This window comes from Bison bison, unplaced genomic scaffold, assembly GCF_000754665.1.
Source record: "Bison bison bison isolate TAMUID 2011002044 unplaced genomic scaffold, Bison_UMD1.0 scf7180017864531, whole genome shotgun sequence".
Classification (NCBI taxonomy): Eukaryota; Metazoa; Chordata; class Mammalia; order Artiodactyla; family Bovidae; genus Bison; species Bison bison.
In genome coordinates, this window is record NW_011495081.1 from 1,802,892 (window position 1) to 1,829,482 (window position 26,591).

Consider the following 26,591-nt stretch of genomic DNA (forward strand, 5'->3'; position numbering starts at 1 on the left):
TAATTTCTCTGTGCCTTGGTTTCTTCAAGCGTCAATGGGGATAACACTTCTGACTTTAGAATGTCGCTGTGAAGGACATAAAGGACATAAAGGATGGAACCTCTAGCCAGGGCCCAGTACAGTTTCCTAGCCCACAGCAAACAATGAAAGTCAGCCATTATTATTTTTACTATTATCATCATTCCTCATCACCATCTGGTCTAACCATCTCATTTTAATAATGAGGCAACTGAGGCCCAGAGGGGTTAAATTTAATTAATCAAAGAAACCAAGATCAGAATTAAAAAGATAAATCCAAGATCAGGGTTCCTTTTACTACTGTAAACTGGAAAATACTGTGTAATATTTTAACAGTATGCTCTGGGACTGGGGAAAATAACTTCCCCAGAAACATATTTAATGGTGCTTAGACTCTAAAGTTAATAGGTAAGAGCTGGTTGAACCCCTCAACTGTAGCTCAACTAATGAGCAAGGGAGACAACCAAAACACAGAAAGAGACAAACCAATGCATGAAAAGTCTCTTCTTATATAGTAAGGATGCTAGTCCTTGAAGAAGTCTTAAGCTTAAAATGAGGCTGGGAATTCCCTGGCGATCCCAGTTGTCAGGGGTTCATGCTTCCACTGCCAGGAGCATGGGTTCAATCCCTGGTCAGGGACCTAAGATCCTACATGCCTTGCTGCAAGGGAAGCAGCCAAGCAAAGAAGTATGTAAATAAATAAAATGAAGCCAAACAGTAAAATGAAATTCTGGACACCTTTATGGAAGGGTTGATATGTTCAGTTTTATGTAAAGAACTCACAGTTTGTTGTTCAGTGTAGCTTTATTGGCTTGCTGGTTAAAACATTCCCTCTTAACTTGGGGAGACAGGAAGGAGCTGGATGCAAATCAGGTAAGAAGGTAGGGAGGGCAGGACTTCCTGGATGCTAAAGAAACAGCCTGCGTGAAGGACAGAGCTGTTCAGGAAACAGCAAGTACGCTGGCCGGGCTGGGATGCAGAGTTCACAGGCCGGGGCAAACCCAGAAGGCTAACACAGGCTCATATTACAGAGCACACTGAATGTCCATAGAATAAAGAATTGAGGACAGAGACAAGGAGCTATGGAAAACTGTTTAAGGAAAATAAAGAAGGCTGCTTTGCAAAGAAAGTCTGGTGGATGGGCACAGTGTTTACTATTGAGGACCTTGATTGGAATTCCACGCTGACACGCTGTTGCTGGCCCGTGTGTGGGGTCAGAAGCAGCATCGCCATGAAACGGATTGCTATGGATATCGTAAGAATTCGATGAGGTTATGATGCATGAAGCCACACAGTACTCTCTTCATCAGAACCCTTGGGAAAAAGTTCTCTCTGACCTCCATTCCAAGAACAGCTGTGTTTCTCCTGCACAGCACATCCTTTCTATCATATAGACAATGTGCAACCACAGAAATGGATTCTCTCTTCCTCTTCCCATCATCTCTTAAGATTCTCTGAGCCAAAACTGTAACCTTCCCTTTCGCAAATGTATATACAGTAGATAAGTAGATTCAGGAATTCCTGTCTTCAGTTGGTATTTTCCATTCCTAACTGAGGGGTGGGGGACACGTCTTCTAACCACTTACTTTATATTTTATCTTAAGCAGTTTTGTAAAAGTTATTTTGGATTCTTTTTGGAATAAGGAGGCTAACACTAGTATTTTGTGAGCACTCTCTCTGTGTCTGGCACTCAGAAGTCAACAAATGTACAAGCCCATTTGGGTGGTTTTATAAAAGGGCGATCATAGATGCGAGAAGGTTGAAGGGGAGAGACACAACGGCACAAGGGCCAGTGAGGAAAAGCAAGAAAAGAGCCCCCTCTGAGGCAGAACCAACAGAACGCAGTGACTAGAGGCTGGGAGAAAGGAAAAGCTGAACCTTGAAGAGGACGCTGACATTTTTCTGTTCACTCATGGATCTGGGAAAAGGGTCCTGCCATCAGTTGAGGACCTAACAGGAGGGTCAGAGAAGGCAATGGCACCCCACTCCAGTACTCTTGCCTGGAAAATCCCAGGGACGGGGGAGCCTGGTGGGCTGCAGTCCATGGGGTTGCTGAGGGTTGGGCATGACTGGGCGACTTCACTTTCACTTTTCACTTTCATGCATTGGAGAAGGAAATGGCAACCCACTCCAGTGTTCTTGCCTGGAGAATCCCAGGGATGGCGGAGCCTGGTGGGCTGCCGTCTATGGGGTCACATAGAGTCGGACACGACTGAAGCGACTTAGCAGCAGCAGCAGCAGCAGCAGGAGGGTAGCGTGTTGGCTCTATCAGGTCGTGTGGTGTTCTGTATTGGATGGTAACAGATGCCAGCCTAGAACTGAGGCACCAGGGCGGGGTAAAGACAAGGGAGAATGGAAACTCCCGAGTGGGTGGCACTGCCCAGAGAGCATGAACAGAAATCAAAAATGGCTGAGAAACAAGGGTTTAGAAATAACTCAGTGGAGACATGGATACATATGGCTGAGTCCCTTCGCTGCTCACCTGAAACGATCATGACTGTTAGTCAGCTATACCCCAGAATAAAATAAATAGTTAAAAAAAAAAAAGAACTCAACTAGAGGAACAGAAGAAGGAAGGGAATGATCAAGAAGAGAAGGAAAGAATGTGAAGGAAAAGCTTCTAAGAGATCAAGTAAATACACTGTCCGATGCTGCTACGTATCAGGAAATAGATTAGCCACAGGATTTGGTAATTAGATCATTTGTCAATAGACTTATCATAGCATAAGTCTCATAAATACTAACCATGACTAGAAGTTGTTTTTTTGTGTTTTTTTCCCCCCTAACTTTGGCTCCAGGAATAGAACAAAGAAAGGGAAAGAATTTCCTGAGGTAACTGGGCAAGATTTAAAAGAGAAAAGGAAAAGAAGCACAAGGTTTAGAGAGGATGTGTGTAAACATGTGAGAAAGAGACCGCCTGAGGTGGAACTGACTGGGCTAGGATGCTGGGAGCTGAGGACAGGGGACCTACAAAATGACTATTCCTCCCGCTGGGATGAAGGGGCAAGAGAGGGAGAGGCGTGGGATCCCCCAGCAGAGAGCAGGTGGGGCTCCCGGCTGACCATTCTTTGGGGCGCAGCAGTGTAGACAGAGCCCCAGAGTCCATGACGTCCTGGCATCTATTCCCTCATTCTCTAAGTCCAGAAGTGTTGACTCCAGGCTCACTCTCAAACTGAGTGTACTCCTTTCCTACAGCACCTCACAACTACACTTCTCTTCCCTCGTGTGTTTTCCCAGCTCTTTCTCAGCTACAGTAATTAATTCAAATACACCATCACTTAAGTGCCAATCAAAGCTCCATCGAGATCTAAGAAGAACAATAGTCTGCTTATATGCACAGTCTATTAATTTAAATTACCAGTTGAGTCACTACATGCCAACAATTAAGCAATGACACACACATACAGATTATACTCCACATGAATATAGCTGTACCAGAGATCTCAGAGAATGAGCTGTCCTGATAGCTGTCCAGATAGCTGAGGGTCTGCCCGTGGGGAGGACAGGGCATTTGGGGGAGGGGATGCCAGCGTTCAAACAACTTTTGGCAATGACTTTTTAAAATATACCCTGTCCTTCTCTGCTTTCTCAAACAGCACATGTAAGATATAATTTAACTGTTTCATGGGACTCTGCAATGAGCATCCATTGCTGTGATAAACCACCAGACACAAAAACAAGACACATTCCTCTAGCTCCTAGCTGTTTCTTCCCCACCCTCATTAAAGCCACCCGCATCCCTCACGGACCACTGCAGCAGCCTCCAATCTGGTCTCCCTGCCTCCATGCTTCTCTTTTCCAATTCAACCTGCAACTTAGCAGCCTAAGCAAGAAACAGTTTATGCCATTTGTCTCCTTACAGAGCCCTACATGACTTGTCCCCTGGATCCTCCCCAAGCTCATCCCAAAAGATTCAACCCTCTGCCCCCAGCTCACCCAAGCTCCTTTCTGTTTACCAGTCCAAGGCGCTTTCCCAGCTCCCCTCAGGGCAGGCTTAATCTCATCTTCTGGGTTCATCTCAAAGGTCAACCTTTAGCCCAGTGACAGTGGCTCCCAGTTCACTCTGTCACCACCCAGTTTATTTTCTCTTTAGCTCTTACCATTTAAATAATCTCATTTTTTATCTTTTCATTTATTCTATTTTGGCCACAACACGTGGCATGTGGAATCTTAATTCCCCAACCAAGGATGGAATCTGCGCCCCCTGTTTTGGAAGGCAGTTTTAACCACTGGACCACCTGGAGAAATCCTTTCAATTATTTTTTATGACTCTCACATAGCACTTACCATAAGCCGGCCCCAGCACTCAAACCGGAGTCCTCCAAGCGTGGCCCAGTATCACTTAGGAATCTGACGGACAGGCACATTCTCGGGTTCCACTCCAGACCTACTAATCAGACACTCCAGAGATGTTACCAAGCTCTCTGGAGACTGTGATGCACATTCAAATGTGAGAGCCACTGCAGTACAGGATACTATGGGGCCTGCTTAGGTAGTCACGGTCTTCCTCACCAGAAATGAACACTTATAAGGGCAAAGATCTAGTCTGTCTTGGTCACCACCAATCTTTTAATTCCTAGTCCAGGACCTAATGCATTGTGGGGACTTCAAGGTAGGAAGTCTATTGTTATTCAACCCCCCAAAGACACTGGCTTAGCTCGGATACCTCTTCCTTCTGCTTCCTTCTGCTTCCTTCTGTATTTCCCCCCATATTTCTTAGCACTCAGGATACAACGATTATCTCTTTGTAGATCTGACTAAACCAGGCAAGGTGACCAATCCTCAGAGCATTCTGGCCACATTGTAGGAGCATACCAGTTTCAGGCAGTCAAACATAATGGGTAAAAAGCTATTAACAGCTTTGCAACAAGGCTGCTGCTGCTGCTAAGTCACTTCAGTCGTGTCCGACTCTATGCAACCCCACAGACGGCAGCCCACCAGGCTCCCTCATCCCTGGGATTCTCCAGGCAAGAACACTGGAGTGGGTTGCCATCTCCTTCTCCAATGCATGCAAGTGAAAAGTGAAAGTGAAGTCGCACAGTCGTGTCCGACTCTTAGCTGCTAGGGTTCAAATCCAGGCTCCACCATGTATTAGCTGTATGAACTTCAACAAACTTCATCAACTTCTGTGCTTCAGCTTCCTCATCTAAAAAACAATGAATAAGGCTCCTACCTCAGAAGGCTGCTGGGAGAAGCACATAAGGTAATACATGTAAAGTGCTGAGCTCATGCCTGTTGTACAAAAAGCACTCCATACTCACATACACATCACACTCTGCCAGTTACCAGGCCTTGGACTTTAGCAAGCTCGTGGCCATGGTAGTTTAGGGGTCTATATAGTAGAGCACTGCCCCTCTCTCATAGACAAAAGATAAAAAGACATTCCACGTACCAGGAGCACCGATCCTACTTAAGATGGGCTCTCTCTACTGTTCCCTAAGTATCTCTCCCACAGAGACTTTTCCATCTCCACACTCTCTCCCCAGCCCCCACTTCTGACTGTGTGTTCGAGTTGCTCAGAAACAAAACAAGTACAGCAGTACCTTGGTATCCAGGGGGTTGGTTCCTGGACCCATGGTGGACACCAAAATCCACAGAAGCTCACATCCCTGAGTCTGACCCCTCTGCATCTGCAGATTCAACCAACTTCAACCATAAACATGGTACAAGATTAGTGTTTGGTTGAATCCGTGGATGTGGGATCCATGGATTGGGAGGGCCAACAGAATTTGCCTAAAAAATTAAAAATTTTTCTGGTAGAAAATTTGAATTTTATAACAATTGAATGCAGCTGCACAGAGGCGGTAAAGCAACAATATTTGGAGAGAAGAAAAGTAGTTGATCTACTCTAGATAAAAGTGTCCCCTGGAGAAAGTCGGAAGGCAAAATTCAAGAAGGAGGATCCTGCAAAAGCAGCCCATGTTTGCTCTTCAGATCATATAAACAGAGGAAGACAAAGAAAACCAGAAAATATGAAAGATTAACTGGCAGGCATCAAAGGAGTTTTACAGACACACACAGCCTACTTACAGAGCAGCAAGTATCTTAGTCACTGAGAATATCCAAGAGCATCATTCAGTGGACCACTGACAAGCCAGCATCCTTGCTCAAGAACTTGCAGGAGCTCCCTGTTCCCCATGGTGCCAAGTTTAAACTCTCCTCCGCCCACTGGAAGTTGAGACTGTCTATCAGCTAACACCACCTTCACCTTCTTTTTCTCCCCACGTTTCACCTACACACACCTGTTCTGATTATGTCCTCCCTGCTCAGACCCCTGAGCCCCATCCCCTCCCCGCCACTGCGGACTAAACCTTCCCACTTCTGTCCACAGGAGACAGTGCTTCTCAAAACATGGGGCCAGCGTGTAACCTGTCAGCGAGACACAGTGAGACCACAGATTATTCAAGTTCACCTTGGAGCAACTTGACAAAGTAATTTCATGCCTTCAATCAAACAATAACAACTTCAGGTTTGTATTTTTCCATTCTACTTTTTTTTTCTTTTTTCTGCTCCATGCAGCTTGTGCGCGCAGCTTGTGGAATTTCAGGTCCCCAGCCAGGGACTGAACGCACATCCTTGGCAATGAAAGTGCAGTCCTAACCACTGGACTGCCAAGGGATTCGCAATTTTTCTAAAAGTTAATCATTATTATATTTTACAAAAGTATTGAGCCACACTGGATTGGTGGAAATGTAAAGAACAAAACTGGCCTCCCACCACAGATATTTTAAGAAATGCTGCAGTAATGTGCATCACGGGACACACTTCTACTCTCTTCTCCTACAACCTACTCTAATTTTCAGCAAGGTCGCCTATAAAATACCCTTCTTGAACAATCCCACTCAGTGTAGACCTCCTTCCCAAAGTCTGTACCCATCATTGTCTCAGCTGCAGGAAATTCTGTAAGAAACTAAACAGAAAGACAAAACTGATCACTTGTAAATTCCTTGTGCTAAGAAGCTCTGTTTTATTTAACACTTCTCTGCACCACTGCAGAGCACAGAGGCAGCACAGTGTCGCAGTTCAACATCTGGACCAAAACCAGATTAAAAATGGAACCCAGTTCCCAAGGGCCATCACCAAACACTGGCCACGTGGCCCAAGACAAGTCCCTCAACTCTTCTGCCTTTCCAATTTCTCTTCTGGGGTGTGAGGCTGACATGGTATGCAAAGCCTTCTCAACTCTAAAATTAAATGATGTCCGTTTGTTCTTAGAAAGGCTCCCGGGTTCCTCACGGGCAAATGGGAAGGCGTCTGCCTCCACAAGGCTGGGGAGGCACAAAAGCATTTTGAAAACTATAGAGGCCGAGTGAACTTGAGGATTACTACTATTAACTCTGCGTATACTAAGATGCCCAGGTGGAATGCATGAGCTAAATACAGAGACTTCATGCAGCCTGCCTCCAAAACTGAAGGCTGGGATGGTGAGGGGCCTCAAAACTCTGACTAGGGGAGCCACAGAAAATACAGGCTATCTGGGTCTGGAGAAGATGATCGTGAAGTGAGGAAATGAAGAGCTCTCATGGAGATCAGAGAAGATGTAGATGGGCAAAGTAGGTACAATGAACAGATGCAATAGATGGGAAAGGAAGGAAGAAAGAAAATTTCAAGTTGTCTTACATAGGCTTAGTGTTGTGTCCCCTTGTAATATTCATAACAACTCTGGCCTTACGTACCCAAGGTAAAATAAAATTTGGAGTAGAAGCCTTCAGTCTTTCCATTATACCACATCTGTGAGGCAGAGAATATCACAACATACAACATAAAAGGACACTGCTCAGTGTCCTTTAGAGCTGCTCAGTTAGAGAAGGCATTGCATTGTTGCTGGAGATCTTGGGCAATGGCTAGAAGACCATCTGTCAAAGACACAAGAAAGGATGCCTACCATGAATTCAACTCTTAGAATTTTGGTACCTGAAATCAGCAGAACTTCCAACCCTACCCCTTAAAACCCACGCAACTATCTACAAAACATCTATTATAAGGATATGGGGGCATTTAATAACAAAATAAGCCAAAAGGATGTAATCATAGAATAAAAGATGGTCCTTTAAGACAGAGATTCCCAACCTTCAAGATCTAATGCCTGATGACCTGAGGTGTTGATGTAACAATAACAGAAATAAAGTGCACAATAAATTTAATAGTTTTGAATCATCCTCAAACCAGCCCCCTCACCCCATCTGTAGAAAAAATGCCTTCCACAAAACCAGTACCTGGTCCTCAGTTGGGGACCACTGCTTTAAGCTGACTAAAAGACTTACTTAAAAATCAGAGCACTACCCCTAGCTTTCATATTTCACCATGCAATTTGTCACAGAGGCCATGGGGAACCAACACCATTACCTCCGATGAACTTTCTGACTACTTACAACTTTTAAGTAGTTTTTAAGTGGTCAGTTTTTCAAGGGTCAAATTCTAATAACAGTATCACCGTTTTTAGATAATATGCTTTGACCAAATACCACTTCTACTAATCAACACTACTTCCAATGATAAAAAGAGCTGGCATTTAGTGCCAGGAGCTGTAACAAATGATTTGGACACCTTATTCTCACAACGATCCTAAGAAGCAGGAACCATGACTATACTCACTTTCCAGAATTGGCAATGCAACTGTCCAGGTATCAAGCCAGGATTTGAACACCCAGACAGCTTGTCTCCAAAACCCTGTCTCCATAATCACTACACCGTCTAAGGCTTAAAATACACACACACCCTGAAACTAACACAATACTGTAAATCAACTATACTTCAATAAAAATAAAAAAATAAAGTACACACACACAACTATCGGGCCCTAACAAATTATTTTAAGAAATGTTCTAAAACCATTTACTTATCCAGGAAATTTATCCTATAAGAATGGGAATGTCCTTAGGTTTGGTAGAAGGTGAAGGCACTTTATAATTAAAACATTTACTGCATTGTTTTTCCACCATAGTTTTTCATCATATATATGGGGAAAAGAAACAAACAAACAGAAAAATCTCAGGAAAATAAATCATGAGAGCAGTAAAGATGTTTTCTAAGAGCCCTGCAATTTTCATAATTACAGTTTACAATACTGTCGTGAAAATCGCTAGAGAAGCATTTGCCCTTGTCACAGGTGTTAACTTAATATTGTTTGCTCATAATGTTATCATGCAAATCACATTCCTGTAAGTAACTCCAGGCCTACATAGCATGTGTTTGCAAATCCTGTATCTGTATGATGGACTTCCTGCTTGGCTGTGCACGGCAAGCAGAAGAAGGGGGTGGGTGAGGCGGGGTGTTGAAAGGAGGCTGACGGGGTGAAAGTCGGGTGACATTAAAAAACTTGGCACACATCTGTCTGTTTGGTTTGATTACTAACTAGTTTTAATTTCAAATAATCCCCCCCATGCTTTATTTTGGTTCTTCCGCTATTTCTACCCAATATTTAGACAGCAACACAAGCCATTAAAAAGTTGGGATGGATCTAAAATCTGGGGGATGGCAAAAATGAAACGCTTGGCCCAGAGCGCAAACTGCCACTTATGTGGCTGCACCAGGCAACCAACGTAAACATGTCAGTCCGTCCAAATATACACACGCTCCTCTTTAGTTTAAAACTGATTTTGCATCTTAGTAGTTTCTTCCTTAAAAATAGCCAAGACACCATAAGGTCTTGGCCAATTTTTTAAAATAAATTGCTATTTTGAAAAGAAATCATCATTAGCCACGTGTGGTGGATAGATCCTCGACACACTGCTGTTTTCTAGTGTTGAAAAAAGTTTCAAAGTGGTGCCTCAGAGCACCCATTCAAACCAGTGTATCTCCATAATGGGTGCTTTTTACAGTCATTGCCCTGAGTTAATTCCTGGAGAAATGGAGTTTTACATACTTGCACACCAGACAACAGTAGTTGGTCAAAGAGGCTCAGCAAGAGGCTGAATTCCAATTATTTTGTACCTTTGTTCCCACAAAGACCCTTAGACTTGTCCTGATTTTTAACTATTTCTATGGTCAGACATACCTACACAAACAGTTTGGAAGGGGGTGTGTGTGTGCCTACGAAGTCTCTTCAGTTGTGCCCAACTCTTTGTGACCCCATGGACTGCAGCCCTCCAGACTCCTCTGTTCATGGGATTCTCCAGGCAAGAATACTGGAGTGGGTTGCCATGGCCTCCTCTAAGGGATCTTCCCGACCCAGGGATCGAAACCATGTCTCTAACATCTCCTACATTGGCAGGTGGACCATTCTTCAGTGCCACCTGGGAAGCCCAGTTTGGAAGGGTAAGAAGGCAAACCTCTCACGTATCTAGAGTGCCTGAAAGCAGTGGTTCTCCCAGTGTGCTCTCAGGATCAGCACCACCCAGGGATGAATTCAGTTCAGTTCAGTTCAGTCAGTCAGTTGTGTCTGACTCTTTGCGACCCCATGAATCGCAGCACGCCAGGCCTCCCTGTCCATCACCAACTAACTCTTCACATGAGGTGGCCAAAGTACTGGAGTTTCAGCTTTAGCATCATTCCTTCCAAAGAACACCCAGGATTGATCTCCTTTAGAATGGACTGGCTGGATCTCCTTGCAGTCCAAGGGACTCTCAAGAGTCTTCTAGGGATGAATTAGAAATGCAAATTATTGGGCTACACCCAACGTCTGCTGAATGGGAAAGTTTGGGAGTGCAGCCCAGCTATCTGAGTTTTACTGACCCTTCTGGTGATTCAAACACACATTTAAGTAGCACCACTAAGAACCAATGCCTGGATCTTAACTTTTATATCATTTAAATTTCACAACAACCTTGTGAGGCAGACAAAGCTGGGATGGTATCCCTTTTTAAAAATGGTGAAACTGAGGCCCAGAGCAGTCACCTGACTTACCTCGAGAGATACAGCTCAGGAAATGGTTAGAATAAATTAGTTTTTTTTATCAAGTCATGTGAATTACATTACAGGTAATGTATTTAGTATCATACCTGTGAGGGGCTGGAAAAAAAGTTGGGGATCACATAGCCAAGTAGCAGATGAGGCAAAAAGAACTCAGAGCAGTTCTGACATCTGAGTAAGACCACACAGTATCACAATGGAGAGCTCCTTCTCCATCAAGCCATTCCATCCGAGCAGTGAGCCTCTAATAATTAACCAGCTCCTCAAATGATGAGTCGCTTTCTATCGCCCTGAGGTTCATGTGGTAAGTATTTAGTTTGAGACCTATTAGGTATTTCACTGGAGAAGGCAATGGCACCCCACTCCAGTACTCTTGCCTGGAAAATCCCATGGACAGAGGAGCCTGGTAGGCTGCAGTCCATGGGGTCACTGAGGTTCGGACACAACCGAGCGACTTCCCTTTCACTTTTCACTCTCATGCATTGGAGAAGGAAATGGCAATCCACTCCAGTGTTCATGCCTGGAGAATCCCAGGGATGGGAACCTGGTGGGCTGCTGTCTATGGGGTCACACGGAGTTGGACACAACTGATGCGACTTAGCAGCAGCAGCAGCAGCAGCAGGTATTTCACATACACACACATAAAAAAAAAAAAGGCATTGACGACTAAATAAACTGTTCTCTTTAAACAAAAAGTCACCTTTGATAAGACAACAGGATAAGAAGGTTGAGGAGAGAGAGAGAGACTGAAGGAATGGGTGGTGGACCTTAATCTAACCAGAAATGAACAAATGATGAATAAAAAAGTAAAAGGATCCAGGAACTTGAGAACTTAATGAGGTTGAAAAATCTGAGTAGTGACAGTCATGGAGACACTCAGCTAACTATTATAGTAACAACAGGTATGGTCAAGAGGTATTTAGCAGCTTGGGGTGTTAGCAAGGTCCAGGCTGTGGCCATGGGAGGGAATGGCTACAGTGGAGCTGATCAGGGCTCACCATTTTGATGGGGAGAAATGAAATGAGAGGCAAGGGTGTTGGAAGGCCTACGTGGGATAAATGATGACTCGTGAAGAGTATAGGGGTAGCAGAAATGAGAAGACCCTGAGCTTACCACCTAATTCTTTAGAGGGAGCCAAGAGATTAGTCAGCTGATGACAGTCCTAAGGGAGGGTTCAGAACTGAAGGTCATGTACCACACAACAAACAGAGATTGTAAATGAAGAGGGAAGCCTGATGACCTCCAGTCCAGGCAAGAACGTCAATGTTACTCTCTTAATAGTATGGGAAGATGAGCAGCATCTAACCAAAAGGCTGCAGGCAAGCAGGGTCCTCAGGAGAGAACCAGTGAAGAGGCTGAGGATATAGGAAAGTGTATCAATCTGAGAAGGAGAGCTAGAAAGAACATGAGGCAAAGGTTCAGAATGGAACAGAGGAATGGGGAACCAAGTCATGGAAGAAGAGACACACGACCCAGCCCCAACACCACCTCTTCGGAGAAGTCTCTAATCACAGCAAAATTACTCTCCCATGGGGATGAAAATCTATGCCAACACCCCAGCAGACCTCAAACCAAACTTCAATATTAAAAAGCTTGTCCAAATGAAACTTAATCTCATGTGGCTACACAGATTATCTACATTGCCATAAAATTGTATTTTATTCTGTGGTACAATGTGGGGGGGGCCTCACCCTTCCATTTTAATATAGTGATTTCTACATAGTTCTTCAGAACCACCTATGAGGTAATCATCTTCCAAACAAACCTGCAAAGTGGAAAGTGAGTTAAGTGTTATTACCACTATGTTGCCAATAAAGAAGCACAGAAGTTAAGTGACTTTCCCAGGGTTACTGAGCAAGACAGAGCCAGGCCTGAAAGGACTTCTAAATGAATTATGACAATCGTTCTCAAAGAATGAGTCAATACTCCAGGATGTTCCCAGATGGGTTTACAAAGCTGGGAGGAGTCACACTGATTCTGCCCTAGACCAAGGATTAAGAGAGCGTTACAGAAGGAAGCCATTTATGCTCATCAAATTATCCTTGAAAACCCAACCCTCTGCTACTAGAAAATCTGCTAAGAAAAAAACACATTGGGTAAAAAGCAAAGTTACTGAACTCCAGCCCCTCGGCTTCAGATTTAGGTATGAGGTGACTCCTCATAACTAAAAAGGGAAAGAGAATTAACACAGACCAAACATTTATCACTGAACCAAACTTGGGTCTGCTGGTCTGCCATGCAGCAAAGCCAGTCTACTGACACCAGGTTGTGGTGAAGGAAAGTAGAGAGTTTATTGCAAGGCACCATGCAAGGAGAACGACAGATGGTGCTCAAAAGACGTAAACTCCCCACTGGCTTTCAGGAGGGTTTTTAAAGCAATATTTGGAGTGAAGGCTGCAGCTTGTGAGCTTTCTTCTGACAGTTCGGCGGTGAAAAGGTAACAGGGTGGTGATGTTTTTGGAATCTTCACCATCAACCTTCTGGTTCCAACCAGTCTGCTGTCTAAGTGATTGTGGTCAGCACAGAGTCAACATGCTCCGCCTGAGTGACAGTCTAGTTTCTACAGAACAACTCAAAGATAGAGGTCAGATTGTTGTGTATATCCCTTGAGGAGGAACTAGGACTCTATTTTATTGCTGAACAATTGTTCAAGCTATCATTACTTTTCTAATTTAATCTCTTTTCCTTTGCTTTTGCACTCCCTCACTTCCCTGATAGTGACTGCTTGAGTCTGTTCTTTGGAATTCAGGCAAGGCCTAGGAGACTAAAGCCTTTTTCTTACAAATAAGAAACGGGGGACAAGGAGGGGCTTTTGTATCCAGGAAGGCCAGGCAGAGTCCTGCTTACTTTCAGTCCCCACTTTTTTTTTCAGTTCAGTTCAGTTGCTCAGTAGTGTCTGACTCTGCAACCCCAAGGACTGCAGCACATCAGGTTTCCCTGTCCATCACCAACTCCTGGAGCTTACTCAAACTCATGTCCATCGAGTCAGTGATGCCATTCAGCCATCTCATCCTCTGTCGTCCACTTCTCCTCCTGCCCCCAATCCCTCCCAGCATCAGAGTCTTTTCCAATGAGTCAACTCTTCGCATGAGGTGGCCAAAGTACTGGAGTTTCAGCTTTAGCATCATTCCTTCCAAAGAAATCCCAGGGCTGATCTCCTTCAGAATGGACTGGTTGGATCTCCTTGCAGTCCAAGGGACTCTCAAGAGTCTTCTCCAACACCACAGTTCAAAAGCATCAATTCTTCCACACTCAGCCTTCTTCACAATCCAACTCTCACATCCATACATGACCACAGGAAAAACCATAGCCTTGACTAGACGGACCTTTGTTGGCAAAGTTATGTCTCTGCTTTTTAATATGCTGTCTAGGTTGGGCATAGCTTTTCTTCCAAGGAGTAAGCGTCTTTTAATTTCATGGCTGCAGTCACCATCTGCAGTGATTTTGGAGCCCCTTTTCTTTGACACTCCTCAATTCAAGGGCAGCACAAGAAAGGGCATAAAGTTTTGGAGAGAGAATTTAATCATAAACTCAGCAGGGGGACTGGGTTTTAGGGAGACTCAGTTTCACATTTCCTATGGACCAGGCACTGTGCTAGACACATAACAGGCTCAGCTCATTTCATTCTCACAACTACTCTGAGAGATAGATATTGTTAACTCCAACTAGAAGAATAAACTGAAGTTCACCAAGTTTAAGAAACTTGCCTAGGGAGACTGGACATGGTGACTTGTCCAGTGCACCAGGATCCTGAAAAGATAAAAATGAAGACCTAGAGTCTTAATGAAGGAAATCAGAGCTGACCCTGGTGCCCCAAGCCACATCTCCCGCCCCATTATCTTAGAGTGTATTAGAGCAAAGTGGATCCTGAATGCTGACACCTGTGCCCCTCCCCTAGCTCTACCCCATTATTACACGTTCATTTAATACCAAGGCTCATGGGAGATTCCTCCCAAGTTACATTCCTATTACAGAAAGTAAGAGAGCCTGGAAGTTTAAACCAATGAGTAGGTGGTCTCTTCATGTGCCCCACTTAAGTAGCTCATGTATCAAAACAGCTTGAGACCCAGGCAACATCACTCCATCTTCCACTAATTACTCTACAACTTTAACAAATAAGGGAGAGGGAGGAGGTATTAAAATTAAAATAGGGAAAATTGAAGCAGCTTACATATGTACATGTTAACAAAGAGCTTATATAACTTTAATGTTGGAATCTCATACCTAAAAAAAAGCTGGGCAACACACTCCAGTATTCTTGCCTGGAAAATCGCATGGACAGATGAGCCTGATGGGCTACAGTCCATGAGGTCACAAAAAGTCAGACATGACTGAGCAACTGCACACACATGTACATGTATTACACACACACACAAATACACATAGATATTATTTTTTAAAAGAGAACTGAGGAACAGCTAGAACTTGAAAATCACCCTTTCACGATAAATTCCAGGGCATATTCATAACAGGAGTCAGACAGATTTTGTTTTCCACCACATAGTTCTATAAAAATAAACTGTCATCACAACATCCTTGTGGTAGTAAAAGGCCATATTTGCCTGCAGTTAAATCCAACAGCAGCTGCTCTATGGAAAAAGAGGGCCCAATAATTGGCTTCTTTCACCTCTGTTAATCACGAACAAAAGTGTCATTCAGTTTCAAAATGGACAAAATGCTCCAATGGATGGTCAGCTAGCTGAGCCAATGGGGTGGAATAACAATAACCCTGTAGCATTTTCCTTTTTCCTTTTGTTTGGTCTTTCAAAGCCCTTAATTAAGACCTGCACAAAGCGCCCCTGCAGGCCTTTTTCAATGAGGCATTACACGCCTGTTTTCTTGTATTTAAAGAAAAAAAATAGCAGGGATTTTCTGAGACACATTAAACAGAATACACAATTTCCATTTATTTGCAACTGAAATACTGTTAAAATTTTAGAGCTTAAATATTATCATCAGTAACAAAGCAAGTTCTTTGCATTGCAGGCTTGGGGAACGGAGGCTGAAGGAGGGGCTGTTTAGAGGGGATGGGGGGGCGGATGTGTGGAAAGCAGGGGCTGAAGCAGGAGAAGTGCTGTGCAACAATTTCTCCAGAAATAAAACAGTTAGCAGATCTCATTTAGAAAGATCTAGACTAGGCTCCCAAACCTTTCATTAGCTTCACATATACACACTGAAAGAAACAGCAAAACTCAAGAGGTATTCTTAAAGCGAACAGCCAGACAACAGAGACAAAAACTTGGAATTGAAACTGCTTCTTACAAACTCCTTAAACATCACAGAGAAAAAGATAAAACCTTTTTACAGTTAAGCAATGTTGGTAAGAACTTTGTGCAGTTCTATAATTGATCTCTGCCTTTCTCTCGCTCTCATTTTGCCCCCCCATCCTGGCTTTAACAAAGCTTCACGTATCATGGTGGATAAGCATCAGAATGTCTAGCTTTTTAAAAATCTCCATAGCCTAATTAACTTTTCATTATTCAATTTTCTTCTTGCACAACTTAAAAAAGGCCGTTGTGTTCATTTTTAAATGCTCTGAAATATAATCTTTCCGGGTTGGAGGCTGTTCTCAAAGTACCTAGTCCTGCCCATAATTTGTTCCCCTTCCCTCCCCCTCTCACAAATATCCTGAGTGACAGCTTAATGTGACAGCTTTCTTGCCACAATTCACTGAAGGGGAGTGGCAGGTAGGGTTCTCAGAGAACAAATACCTAACAAAGCCATCATTCTGGGGAGTTACTTCCAAACTGTCAATCCAATCCATCAAGTCGAATGTGCTCCACTATTCTCTTGTAAATGTGCTTATTTCAAACAGGGCAGAACTCGGGCAGCTGCCCCACAGAAGACTAAATGACCCAACTCAAATGTCACCTCTCCTGCGAAGCCTTCCAGCTCCCCAAGGCAGAGCAAGTTCCCTTGCTTTCCGCTCCCACACGCGTTTGTTCACCGCCCCCCATGGCACTCCCATGCTGTATTTTATTTGTGTTTATGTCTTCACCACCAAACCGGATCACCCATGGTTGATCCTCAAGCCAGCGTGGCTGAGTGGAGGAGGGCGCATGCTCTGCAGTAAGACTACTGGGTTCAAATCCCGGTTAGAGATGAGAAAACATATGACCTTGAACATGTGACTTAACCATTTTGTGCTTCAGTGTTCTGAGCTTAAAACGGGGATAAAGAATACCATTCCATACAGCTGTTGTGATGATCATCAGGTGAACTTGCAGATGTGAAGTTTGCTGAATGTCTGGCACACACCGGAGCTTGGTCAATGTTAAAACAGGAAACATCATCCTTATTTTCTCCCCTCCCCCTAGAAAACTGTAGCATGGTTGGAAGCATACGCACACACTCAATGTTCATGGAATCAACTTTTGCTAAGCGTATTAATTTACTAACAAAATGTCAGATTTCCAAAGGCAATCTTTCCCAGTCTTTCAACATATTCAACATTGAAGAGTATGCTAAACACTGGGCACAAACACAGGCAAGGGAAGAGCTCAAGAGATGATGAGTGAGACTTGATTCCTACCTTCATGGAGCTTATAAGCAATTCTGAGCATGAGGCATCTGGAGATACATCTCTTTGATACTAATGCTTTCACAATATATTTGCCTGACCCGAATTTTCTCAACAGTGGAGCATGTATTACATCATCCAGTATTTAAGAGACTTATGTATAACAATGTACCTCATTTTGCGAAGGGAGGAGGAAGGAAGAAGAATGTTGTATGTCACATATTTCAATGAAGCCTGTAATTCTTACTAATCTTCATGCTAATACAGCACGTGCACTGGTTCCGGATCCACAGCCTGTCCCAAGACAATCAATAGACACTGCTCTCTGGAGCCCTGAAAGAGTCAAAACTACTTAGGTATGAAATTTAAAAATTCGGGTCAGGAACAAATGCGTAGCAAAATTCTTGTTTCCGTCAGGCTCTTTTCAAAGACTTCACTGTTAAATACAGAATCACTTGTTTAAATGTTGCAATTCTAGGAAGACCTACTTTAGTGAAATCATTGCTCATTAAAAACCACTGTTAAATTAAAATAAAACAGTGTTTTAGTTGTCATTTAGCTGAAAAGAAGTTTATGGAAACAAAATGATTTTGCTACACATTTGCCCACGACCCAGTTTCTTTTGTCGTAAAACACTAACTTCATGAGAGTCTGAATAAATGCATGAAAGTTACCAATAAATACCTGCATGTGACAATGTCAGGCAGATTTCCTGTATCCCATTGTCTTTAGAGGAGAGTAATAACTGAAAAACAGAAATTAACTCCTTAAACCAAACACTGGAGCAAGCCCCAGGCACGCAGGGTCACTAGTCCTTCCTTGGTCACAACATCTCTTTTCACTCTCTCATGGATACTGCAAACTCAAAACAACCCACAGTAATTAATTTTGGTGCTCCTCTTATTTTTCCATGGAAGTATGCAAATTATGGGGGAAAACTCAACCTAGTTGACAATATCTGATCACAGGTTAACGAATCTCTACTAATAAATCAAACTGTGTCAAGTCTTAGTTTCATCATCCAAGAGAAAGTTGTGTCCAGCATCTTAACACTGTCCAGATATTTACTGGCTGTCTGTACGATAATCAATGCCTGCTTAAATAATCCTTAATAATTCCTGAGAGTTTAAAACGATATTGTTGAATTTATTATAGTATCAGGATAATTAAAGTTTAGCAGAAATCCATCTGAATTATCGTGTGAAATTTTGAAAACATCATTTATGAGCAAAATTTTGTTACTTGAGATGCTACCTAAGAGAAATCAAATGGCAAATGTCTAAACTATTTTAAACTCTTAAAAAACTCTAGAAACTATACTGCAGGAGGGCTTCAATTTTCTGCTATGCTTCCTGATCGATTTTTTAACAATTGGAATGGCTTTATCAGCTATTCAGTAAGTATTCCTTCTGAAGAATTGATGCTTTTTAATTGTGGTGCTGGAGAAGACTCCTGAAAGTCCCTTGGATACCAAGGAGATCAAACCAGTCAATCCTAAAGGAAATCAACCCTAAATATTCACTGGAAGGACTGATGCTGAAGCTGAAGCTCCAATATTCTGGCCATCTGATGTGAAGAGCTGATTCATTGGAAAAGACCCTGAGGCGGGAAAGCTTGAGGGCAAGAGAAAGGGACAACAGAGAAAGAGATGGATGGATAGCATCACCAACTCAATGGACATGACTTTCGGCAAACTCCAGGAGATAGTGAAGGACAGGGAAGACTTGCAGTCCAGCAGGGTGCAAAGAGTCAGACATGACTTAATGACTGAACAACAAGTATTCCTTCTACTTACTCCTTATGTTAAAAACGAGTTGGTTCTCCTAACAACTGATCATTTAAGGCAAAAATGTCCTGTAAGCATGGAAACCAAAATTGTTTATTGATACATAAACCTCCCTTAAAAACATCTTTAACTAGTGAGATACATGTGATATTCTCTAACAGTGTAGCCCTACCCAAAACAGACTGGCATACAAGCAAATTTATTGTAAAATATCCAAAGGCCCACGATACCATTGTTATTTGAGAACTTCTCTGAGAAAAGCTGAGCAGTTAACATTGTTTACATAAATGGGAAGGGATAGAATTTTGAAGCTGGGTGACAGGGACCTGGAGAGGGCAGTTCTAAAACTACGCTGCCCACTGTGTGATGTTCAGTTGCTCAGTCATGTCCAGTTCTTTGCATCCCCATGGATTATAGCCTGCCAGTCTCCTCTGTTCATGGAATTCTCCCAGCAAGAACACTGGAGAGGGGATCTTCCCAACCCAGGGTTCAAATTCGCACCTCCCGTGTCTCCTGCATTGCAGGCAAATTCTTTACCACTGCCCCACCTGGGAAGCATCATGCTGCCCTCTCCCCCCACACCAAAGTGACATTAAACCATTCAAGCCTTGTTAAGTGTCTATAGAGACATGGACATATTACTCTACATGAAACAAAGTCCTAGGTAGAATTAATACTATTTCTCCTGGAAGAATATTTTCAATTCCTTGCAACCAATAGACACTTTCAATTCCACAAACTTCCACATGGGAAATCAAACAGAACTTCGTATCTGTTGTTGCTATGAAATTAAAAATAATAACAATACTCCCGTGGAAAATTTTTCATGCATCTCCATTCCATGCCTTAGGGTCCTAGATGTAACTAAACTTATATTAAAAACTAAACAAAGACATCTCTTTGCCAACCCTGCACAAGCCTCTTGGTTTCATCCTGAAGGTCTGAGCCTCATCTTGACAGTGACCTGTTACATAATGATCCCTATACTGTGACTACAACACATGACTGTCTCACAAAACACTTCTTAAAAGTACTCAAGTTTGCTTTTAAGAGTCTAATCTTATTTTCAAAGTTGGCACAACCACTCACTTAAAATAAGAGAATGTCAACTTGAAAAAGAGAGGCTGCAAGAGAATTATTTAGTGCCATGTAGTCATCAACTTCTCTGCCTCCAACTTCAGACAAATGCATCGCACCACTGCTCTAATGAAGAGCATCCACCAGGCACATCACACAAGAAGTGAGGCCTAAGTCACTATGTCAAAGGTATAAATTATGGTCCAAAGACAGCTCCAGGCACTGTTGAGCTTGGAATTGCTTGCTGAGCAACCATGTCGTTTCGAACAAACTCAGTGCTTAAGAGGCTAAAGGGCAGTGGAGGCAGTTATTGAAAGGAAATTTCTCCACTAGGCCAGAAAGGAATAATTAAGCCTTTGCTAGCTAAATCACATCACTGGGGTTAACAATGAAGTAATCAAGTGTAAATGGTGACAAAGCCCATCTATAGGACTCATGAAAGGAAATTAAGGTTGTGGGTAATCTAAACTATTATTGCTTAAATACCACAAAAATTAGTCCCAAAAACTTCATTCATCTATCCTCTCTTTATACAAATGTGTGTGCTTTTTGTGGGAGGCAAGAAATTGGTTAATCCAGCAATTAAGGCAAATATACTGAATCATCTGAAGTAAAACACCACTCAGCTACTAATTCACAGGCAGAAATCCAACATGATTCCCCACAATGCTTAGACTGGACCAAGTGCTCAGTAATGAAGGACCTTCATAATAGGAGATGCATATGGGATTTATTCAAATAGATGGCTAAAACCATCCAAGTGATAAATCTAATGCATACTTTATATATTACATTTCCTATGCTGCAGGGCATAGAAGAGCATTCACACACACACACAAACACACGCACAGAGCAAGGTGGAAAGTGGGGAGACAAATTTAGGGGGAAACATGAAGGACAGGCACATCATATCCAAAAACTGCTCGACAGCAATTAAAACTGGCTAAGCTCTAAAGGGAGCATAATACTGTGGATCTGATAGTTAAAAGGTCTAGATTCAGACTTCAGCTCTGCAACCTCAGGTTATTATGTCACCTCAGAGACAGTTTTCTTATATCAGGAGGGAGGAGACCAAGATTTCTACTAAGGTTTCTCAAGATTCTAAACTGATCTGGTGCAGTTGTTGTCGTAATTGTTAAGATTGTTGGAAATAATCTTAAGACTCACCAGAAGTTGCGAAAATAGTACAGAGGTTCCTATGCATCCTTCACCCAGATTTCCCAATGGCAACATCTTACATGACCAGAGTACATTAGCTAAACCAGGAAATCTACTTGAGTACAACACTATAGTGGGCTTCCCTGGTAGCTCAACTGGTAAAGAATCTGCCTGCAATGCAGGTTGGGAAGATACCTTGGAGTAAGGGATAGGCTACTCACTCCAGTATTCTTGGGCTTCCCTTGGCTCAGACGGAAAAGAATCCACCTGTAATGCAGGAGACCTCGGTTCCATCCCTCGGTTGGGAAGATCCCCTAGAGGAGAGCATGGCAACCCAGTATTCTTGCCTGAAGAGTATCTTGATTTCTAGTACAGAAAGTCCTACATCTCAGAACTCAAAAAGTCCCATTTGGGCATCCCTGATGGTTCAGATGGCAAAGAAACCGCCTGCAATTCGGGAGACCTGGGTTCAATCCCTGGGTTGGGAAGATCCCCTGGAGAAGGAAATGGCTACCTACTCCATGTTCTGGCCTGGAGAATCCATGGACATCAGAGGAGTCTGGCAGGCTACAGTCTACTGGGTCGCAAAGAGTTGGACACAACTGAGCGACTTTCACTTTCACAACACTATTATCTTAAACAACAGACCCTACTCAGATTCCACAACTTTTTAAATGCGCTCATTTTTTAAACCACAAGTATGAATTTATATAATCACCACTGCAGTCACTATAAGGAACTGCTCCCTCGCCACATAAAAACAAAAATACGGGCATATTACTCTACTTGAAACAAAGCCCTGGATAGAATGAATACTTTCAATTCTTCCTGGTAAAATATTTTCAATTCCTTGCAGAAAATAGACACTTTCAATTCCACAAACTTGGAAAATAAATATTAAAACCTCCCATAATGTTGTGGATGTTCAATAAAAAATATTCTCAGGGAAAACTCTGCTCTCACCTCTAATCCTCACTTTAGGGCACTAGACACAGCTACGTGCTCAGTCATGTCTGACTCTTTGTGACCCCATGGACGGTAGCCCGCCAGGCTCCTCTGTCCATGGGGTTTTCCAGGCAAGAATACTTGAGGGGTTGCCATTTCCTCCTCCTTCCTAACCCAAGGATCAAGCCTGTGTCTCCTGCATTGCAGGCAGATTCTTTACCGCTTGAGCCACTGGGGAAGCCCAGAGGCAACTCCACCTATGCTAAAAACTAAATGAAATAAAATAAAGACTTCTCTTCGCCATCACATCCCCATCACTGTACCTCTTTAGTCTCATTGTTCTCCTACCTCTAACCCTAGCCACCACTGACCAATTCTCCATCACTCTAAAATTTTGTCATTTCTAGGCTGTTTTAAATGGGATCATGCAGCAGATGTAACCTTGAGGCTGTTTTTTTTGCCCAGCATAATACCCATGGGAACTATCCATGCTTATGCACGTATCAACAGTTGGCTATCTTACTGCTGTGTAGTAGTCCACTGTATTGATATACCAGTTTATTATGGCATGTGCAAATACACGCAATGCACTGATCTTTTTATGTTTTAACTAAATTCTAATTATGGGGTGGGGAGGAACTTTTAAAATCTAGTTTTGCCATTGCTTAAGATGGGTTCATATTCCAACAGATACTGACTGACTCTCTTAATCAGTAATTACCTTAATCACTCTGGGATTCAAGGCTTCCCTGGCAACTCTTAAATAGTGATTCCCCTTCATCCTGTTTTATTTTTCTTGATAGTACTTAATATTAGCTGATCTTATATGTTCGTTGTGTTTATTTTTTTACTGTCTACCACCACCCCTACCCCAGCCCAAGCCAGCTAAGTTACATGAAGAGAGGCACACTGTCAGATATTGTCAGATATGTCAGATATGTCTGACAATATCTGTGTCTCCATCTCTAAGAACAATTCTTAATACTTACGAAATACATGCTGAACAAATTAATTTTTAAAGCAATGACTTATTAACCCAATAAGTAAATATTACTTTCGAGCTTATTTCATGAACTATTATACCAATACTAACAGCTCTCAGAAAATAGTTTGAACTGATAAAATTATTCACACAAAACTGTTTTACTCACCTCACCTACAATTTCCATCAAGTACTGGACCCTGAGAGACTGGACAATAAACAAGGGAGAAGCACAGAAAATCTCACCATCCGACAAGCATAAGCCACAGGTAACATGTCAAAGTCTCATTAAATATTAAAGATTTACATAATCAAAGAAAAGACCATCTACTCTGATAACATGCTTCCTTCTCCTTTGTTTTGTCAACATACACTGGAAGGCTACCAATGGTTCTGGGCAAGTCATACAACTAAATGCAACTGGATTTCTTCCAGGTTAAATGGAGACCGTCAACGAGACCAACAGTCTTCTACCAGTTCTTAAAAGAAGTGAACTTTCAAGAAAGGAGGGAAGGAGAGAAAAATATCAGCAAAAATTTGGTTATGATTCATGTAGTTGAAATGCTAAAAAAATACTAAATAGATACAAGATCTTTAAACATGTAAATATATGTATGTGTATGTAAATATACATATATGTGTGTGAAAGTGAAAGTGTTAGTGGCTCAGTCCTGTCTGACTCTTTGCCACCCCATGGACTATAGCCTGCCCGGCTTCCTGTCCATGAGATTTCCCAGGCAAGAATACTGGAGTGAGTTCCCATTTCCTTCTCCAGGGGATCTTCCCAACCTAGCGATCAAACCTGCATCTCCTGCACTGTAGGTGGATTCTTTACTATCTGAGCCATATAAATACATATAAATACAGCCTCTGTGCTGAGTGGCTTATAACACACACAAGATTTTTAGGACCGTTGCACCAGAGACCTTTAAGATTTAGAAGGGTCTGAATCTACATTCTAAGAAGCTGAGAACACTTCAAGCCAAGAACAAACTGATTTAATCTCTCCAGAGCTAACTCCTCATCTATAAAACAAGTACTTCATGATATCCACCATACAAAGATAAACGCCTACCTCTAAGAAGAGGACTAAAAGACACTGTCCCATATAACCCACTCAACCAAATAATCCTGGTCTGAAAAAGCAAGATCCAGCATCTCATCCACAAAACCTTATTTATTACCTGTGCACCCTCACCTCCCCTCTGCCCCCAGGGGTTTCTCCATCTATCAAATGGAAAATAAAAGCATGTGCTTTAGAGGGCTGATAGGAGTATTAAATGGATAATACATGCAAAGGCGCTTCACCAATGCCTGGTATTCAGTGACATTTGTTATTTTTAGCATCTATGTTCATAACAAGATGATGATAATGGTTTATTTGTATGGCAAGACAGACCATGAAGCAGCTCTTCAAGACAAAGAATGCAACTTCAGCAAAATAAAATTGCAAAATGCTTCCAGAAGACCACCTGCAGTGTTACCAGGTAAATGACCCTCCGAGCTGGGGGCTGGTACATTCAAAATCAAAACTGTGGTCACAGATTCGGTCGTGAACAGCCCTGCTGTTAAAGGAAAGAGCACACAGATTCAAACAGGAACCCATTCAGTCTGTAAAATATTAACAGCTTAATAAACATCAGCTCACAATCCAAAAACACGGTGTTCAAGTCAACTGAAGAGTACCAGCTAAATTAATACCAAGTTGACTACATGAAATGCCTTGAGGGGGGAAAAAAAGGCTCATGGGTGATTCACTTTTATGCTGACTTCCCTATAAAAACATCTTCAACAGGAGAGGCAGGAAATTCCAGTGAGTGAAAGGGGGCAGCTATATGGAAACCATCATACTGCACACTTGGCTTTCTAATTTACTTCAGGGCTTTGGTTTAAAGAAGCACATTCAGAAATTTGTTTCTCCTTAAGAAACCAAAAAGTGAGTATGCTGACAGATTTGATCCTCATATACCATTCGAGGGAATTCCACACAAAAAAAACCAAGCCAAAAGTCACACAACTAATATTTATTTTCCTGACATGGAAAAACACTATTAACATAGAAAACGATGTGAAAGCTTTTAAACAAAGATGTACAGAAAGCAAGGAGACCAAGTGAGGGAGACTTTTTTTTTTTAATTCTGCTATGAATAAAACATAATTTTACCTGGTAAATTGATTTTTTTTTTTTTTTTTTGGCCAAGCTGCATGGCATGTAGGATCTTAGTTTCCTGACCAGGGATCAAACCCATGCCCACTGCAGTGAAGTGTGGAATCTTAACCACTGGCCTGCCAGGGAAGTCCTGAATTGATTTCTGAACATAAGTTACTCCTAAATCAAGTGACAGTCTCCCACTGCGTGTACACATGTACATGTGTATGCTTTTTGAGGATACTTAATTTTCAATTCTGTTTTTCTCCCCCGGTAATAATCTGTAGCTTCTCACCATTTCTTTTAAATTTTAACCTTTACCTTTTCTGAAACTGTGAACTCTCCAAGTTAACTACAGGATGGACAAGTAAATACCAAACACCAACTACCACCCACGAACTGGGATGTCAGCACAAGTTACCTAACCCTTTCCAACTTCGTTTGCTCAGCCATAAAATGGGAACCATGCCACGTGTAACATGCCAAAGACACAAGAAGGCCTAGCAATTCCTTACCAAATTTCCATTTTTTTGAATCAGACTTGCCAAACACAAATGCACTAATAACGCAGTTTTTTCACTGTCAGCAAAATGCTCCACTTTGGTCTCATTTCCACACGAATCCTTGGGGTATCACAGTTAACTGTTGGGTATCAAAAAGAAGGCTGAGAATTCTACTTTGGTAAAAGCACAGACATTTAAACATAACCAATCTTTAGCAACTTCTGCAAATGCCACATACATACCATGTTAACAATAATATTGAGGCTATAAGTAATTCCCTGGAGAAGGAAATGGCAACCCACTCCAGTATTCTTGCCTGGAGAATCCCATGGACAGAGGAGCCTGGTGGGCTGCAGTCCACGGGGTTGTAGTAATTAGGGATACCAATTACATAATTAGGGATACCAAACCTCTAAGACATTAAAATCTAGACCAACATTCTCTTATTAACATATACTTACCATATGCCCCAGGAGCTCACTTCTACGTATTTATACAAGTAAAATGAAAACCTCTACATGTTCATACAAAACCCTTATATAAATATTCATAATGGCTTTATTCTCGTTATTGCCAAGAACTGGACAAACAGCAGATGTCCC

At 42.3% G+C, this 26,591-nt stretch overlaps 1 protein-coding gene across 2 annotated transcripts in view; it reads right to left on the bottom strand.

The window, feature by feature from the left end:
• LGR4 (leucine-rich repeat containing G protein-coupled receptor 4) overlaps window positions 1-26,591 on the bottom strand; it is a 104,839-nt gene that overhangs the window by 65,539 nt on the left and 12,709 nt on the right. The window contains exon 1 of one of the 2 annotated variants that reach the window (XM_010831785.1): window positions 17,562-18,846. The exons of the other annotated variant lie outside the window; for it this stretch is intronic. Within the exon in view, the coding sequence (XP_010830087.1) occupies window positions 17,562-17,566 (5 nt within the window). The 5' untranslated portion in view covers window positions 17,567-18,846. Of the gene's footprint in view, window positions 1-17,561; window positions 18,847-26,591 lie in introns of those variants that run through there. 2 annotated transcript variants of the gene reach the window in all.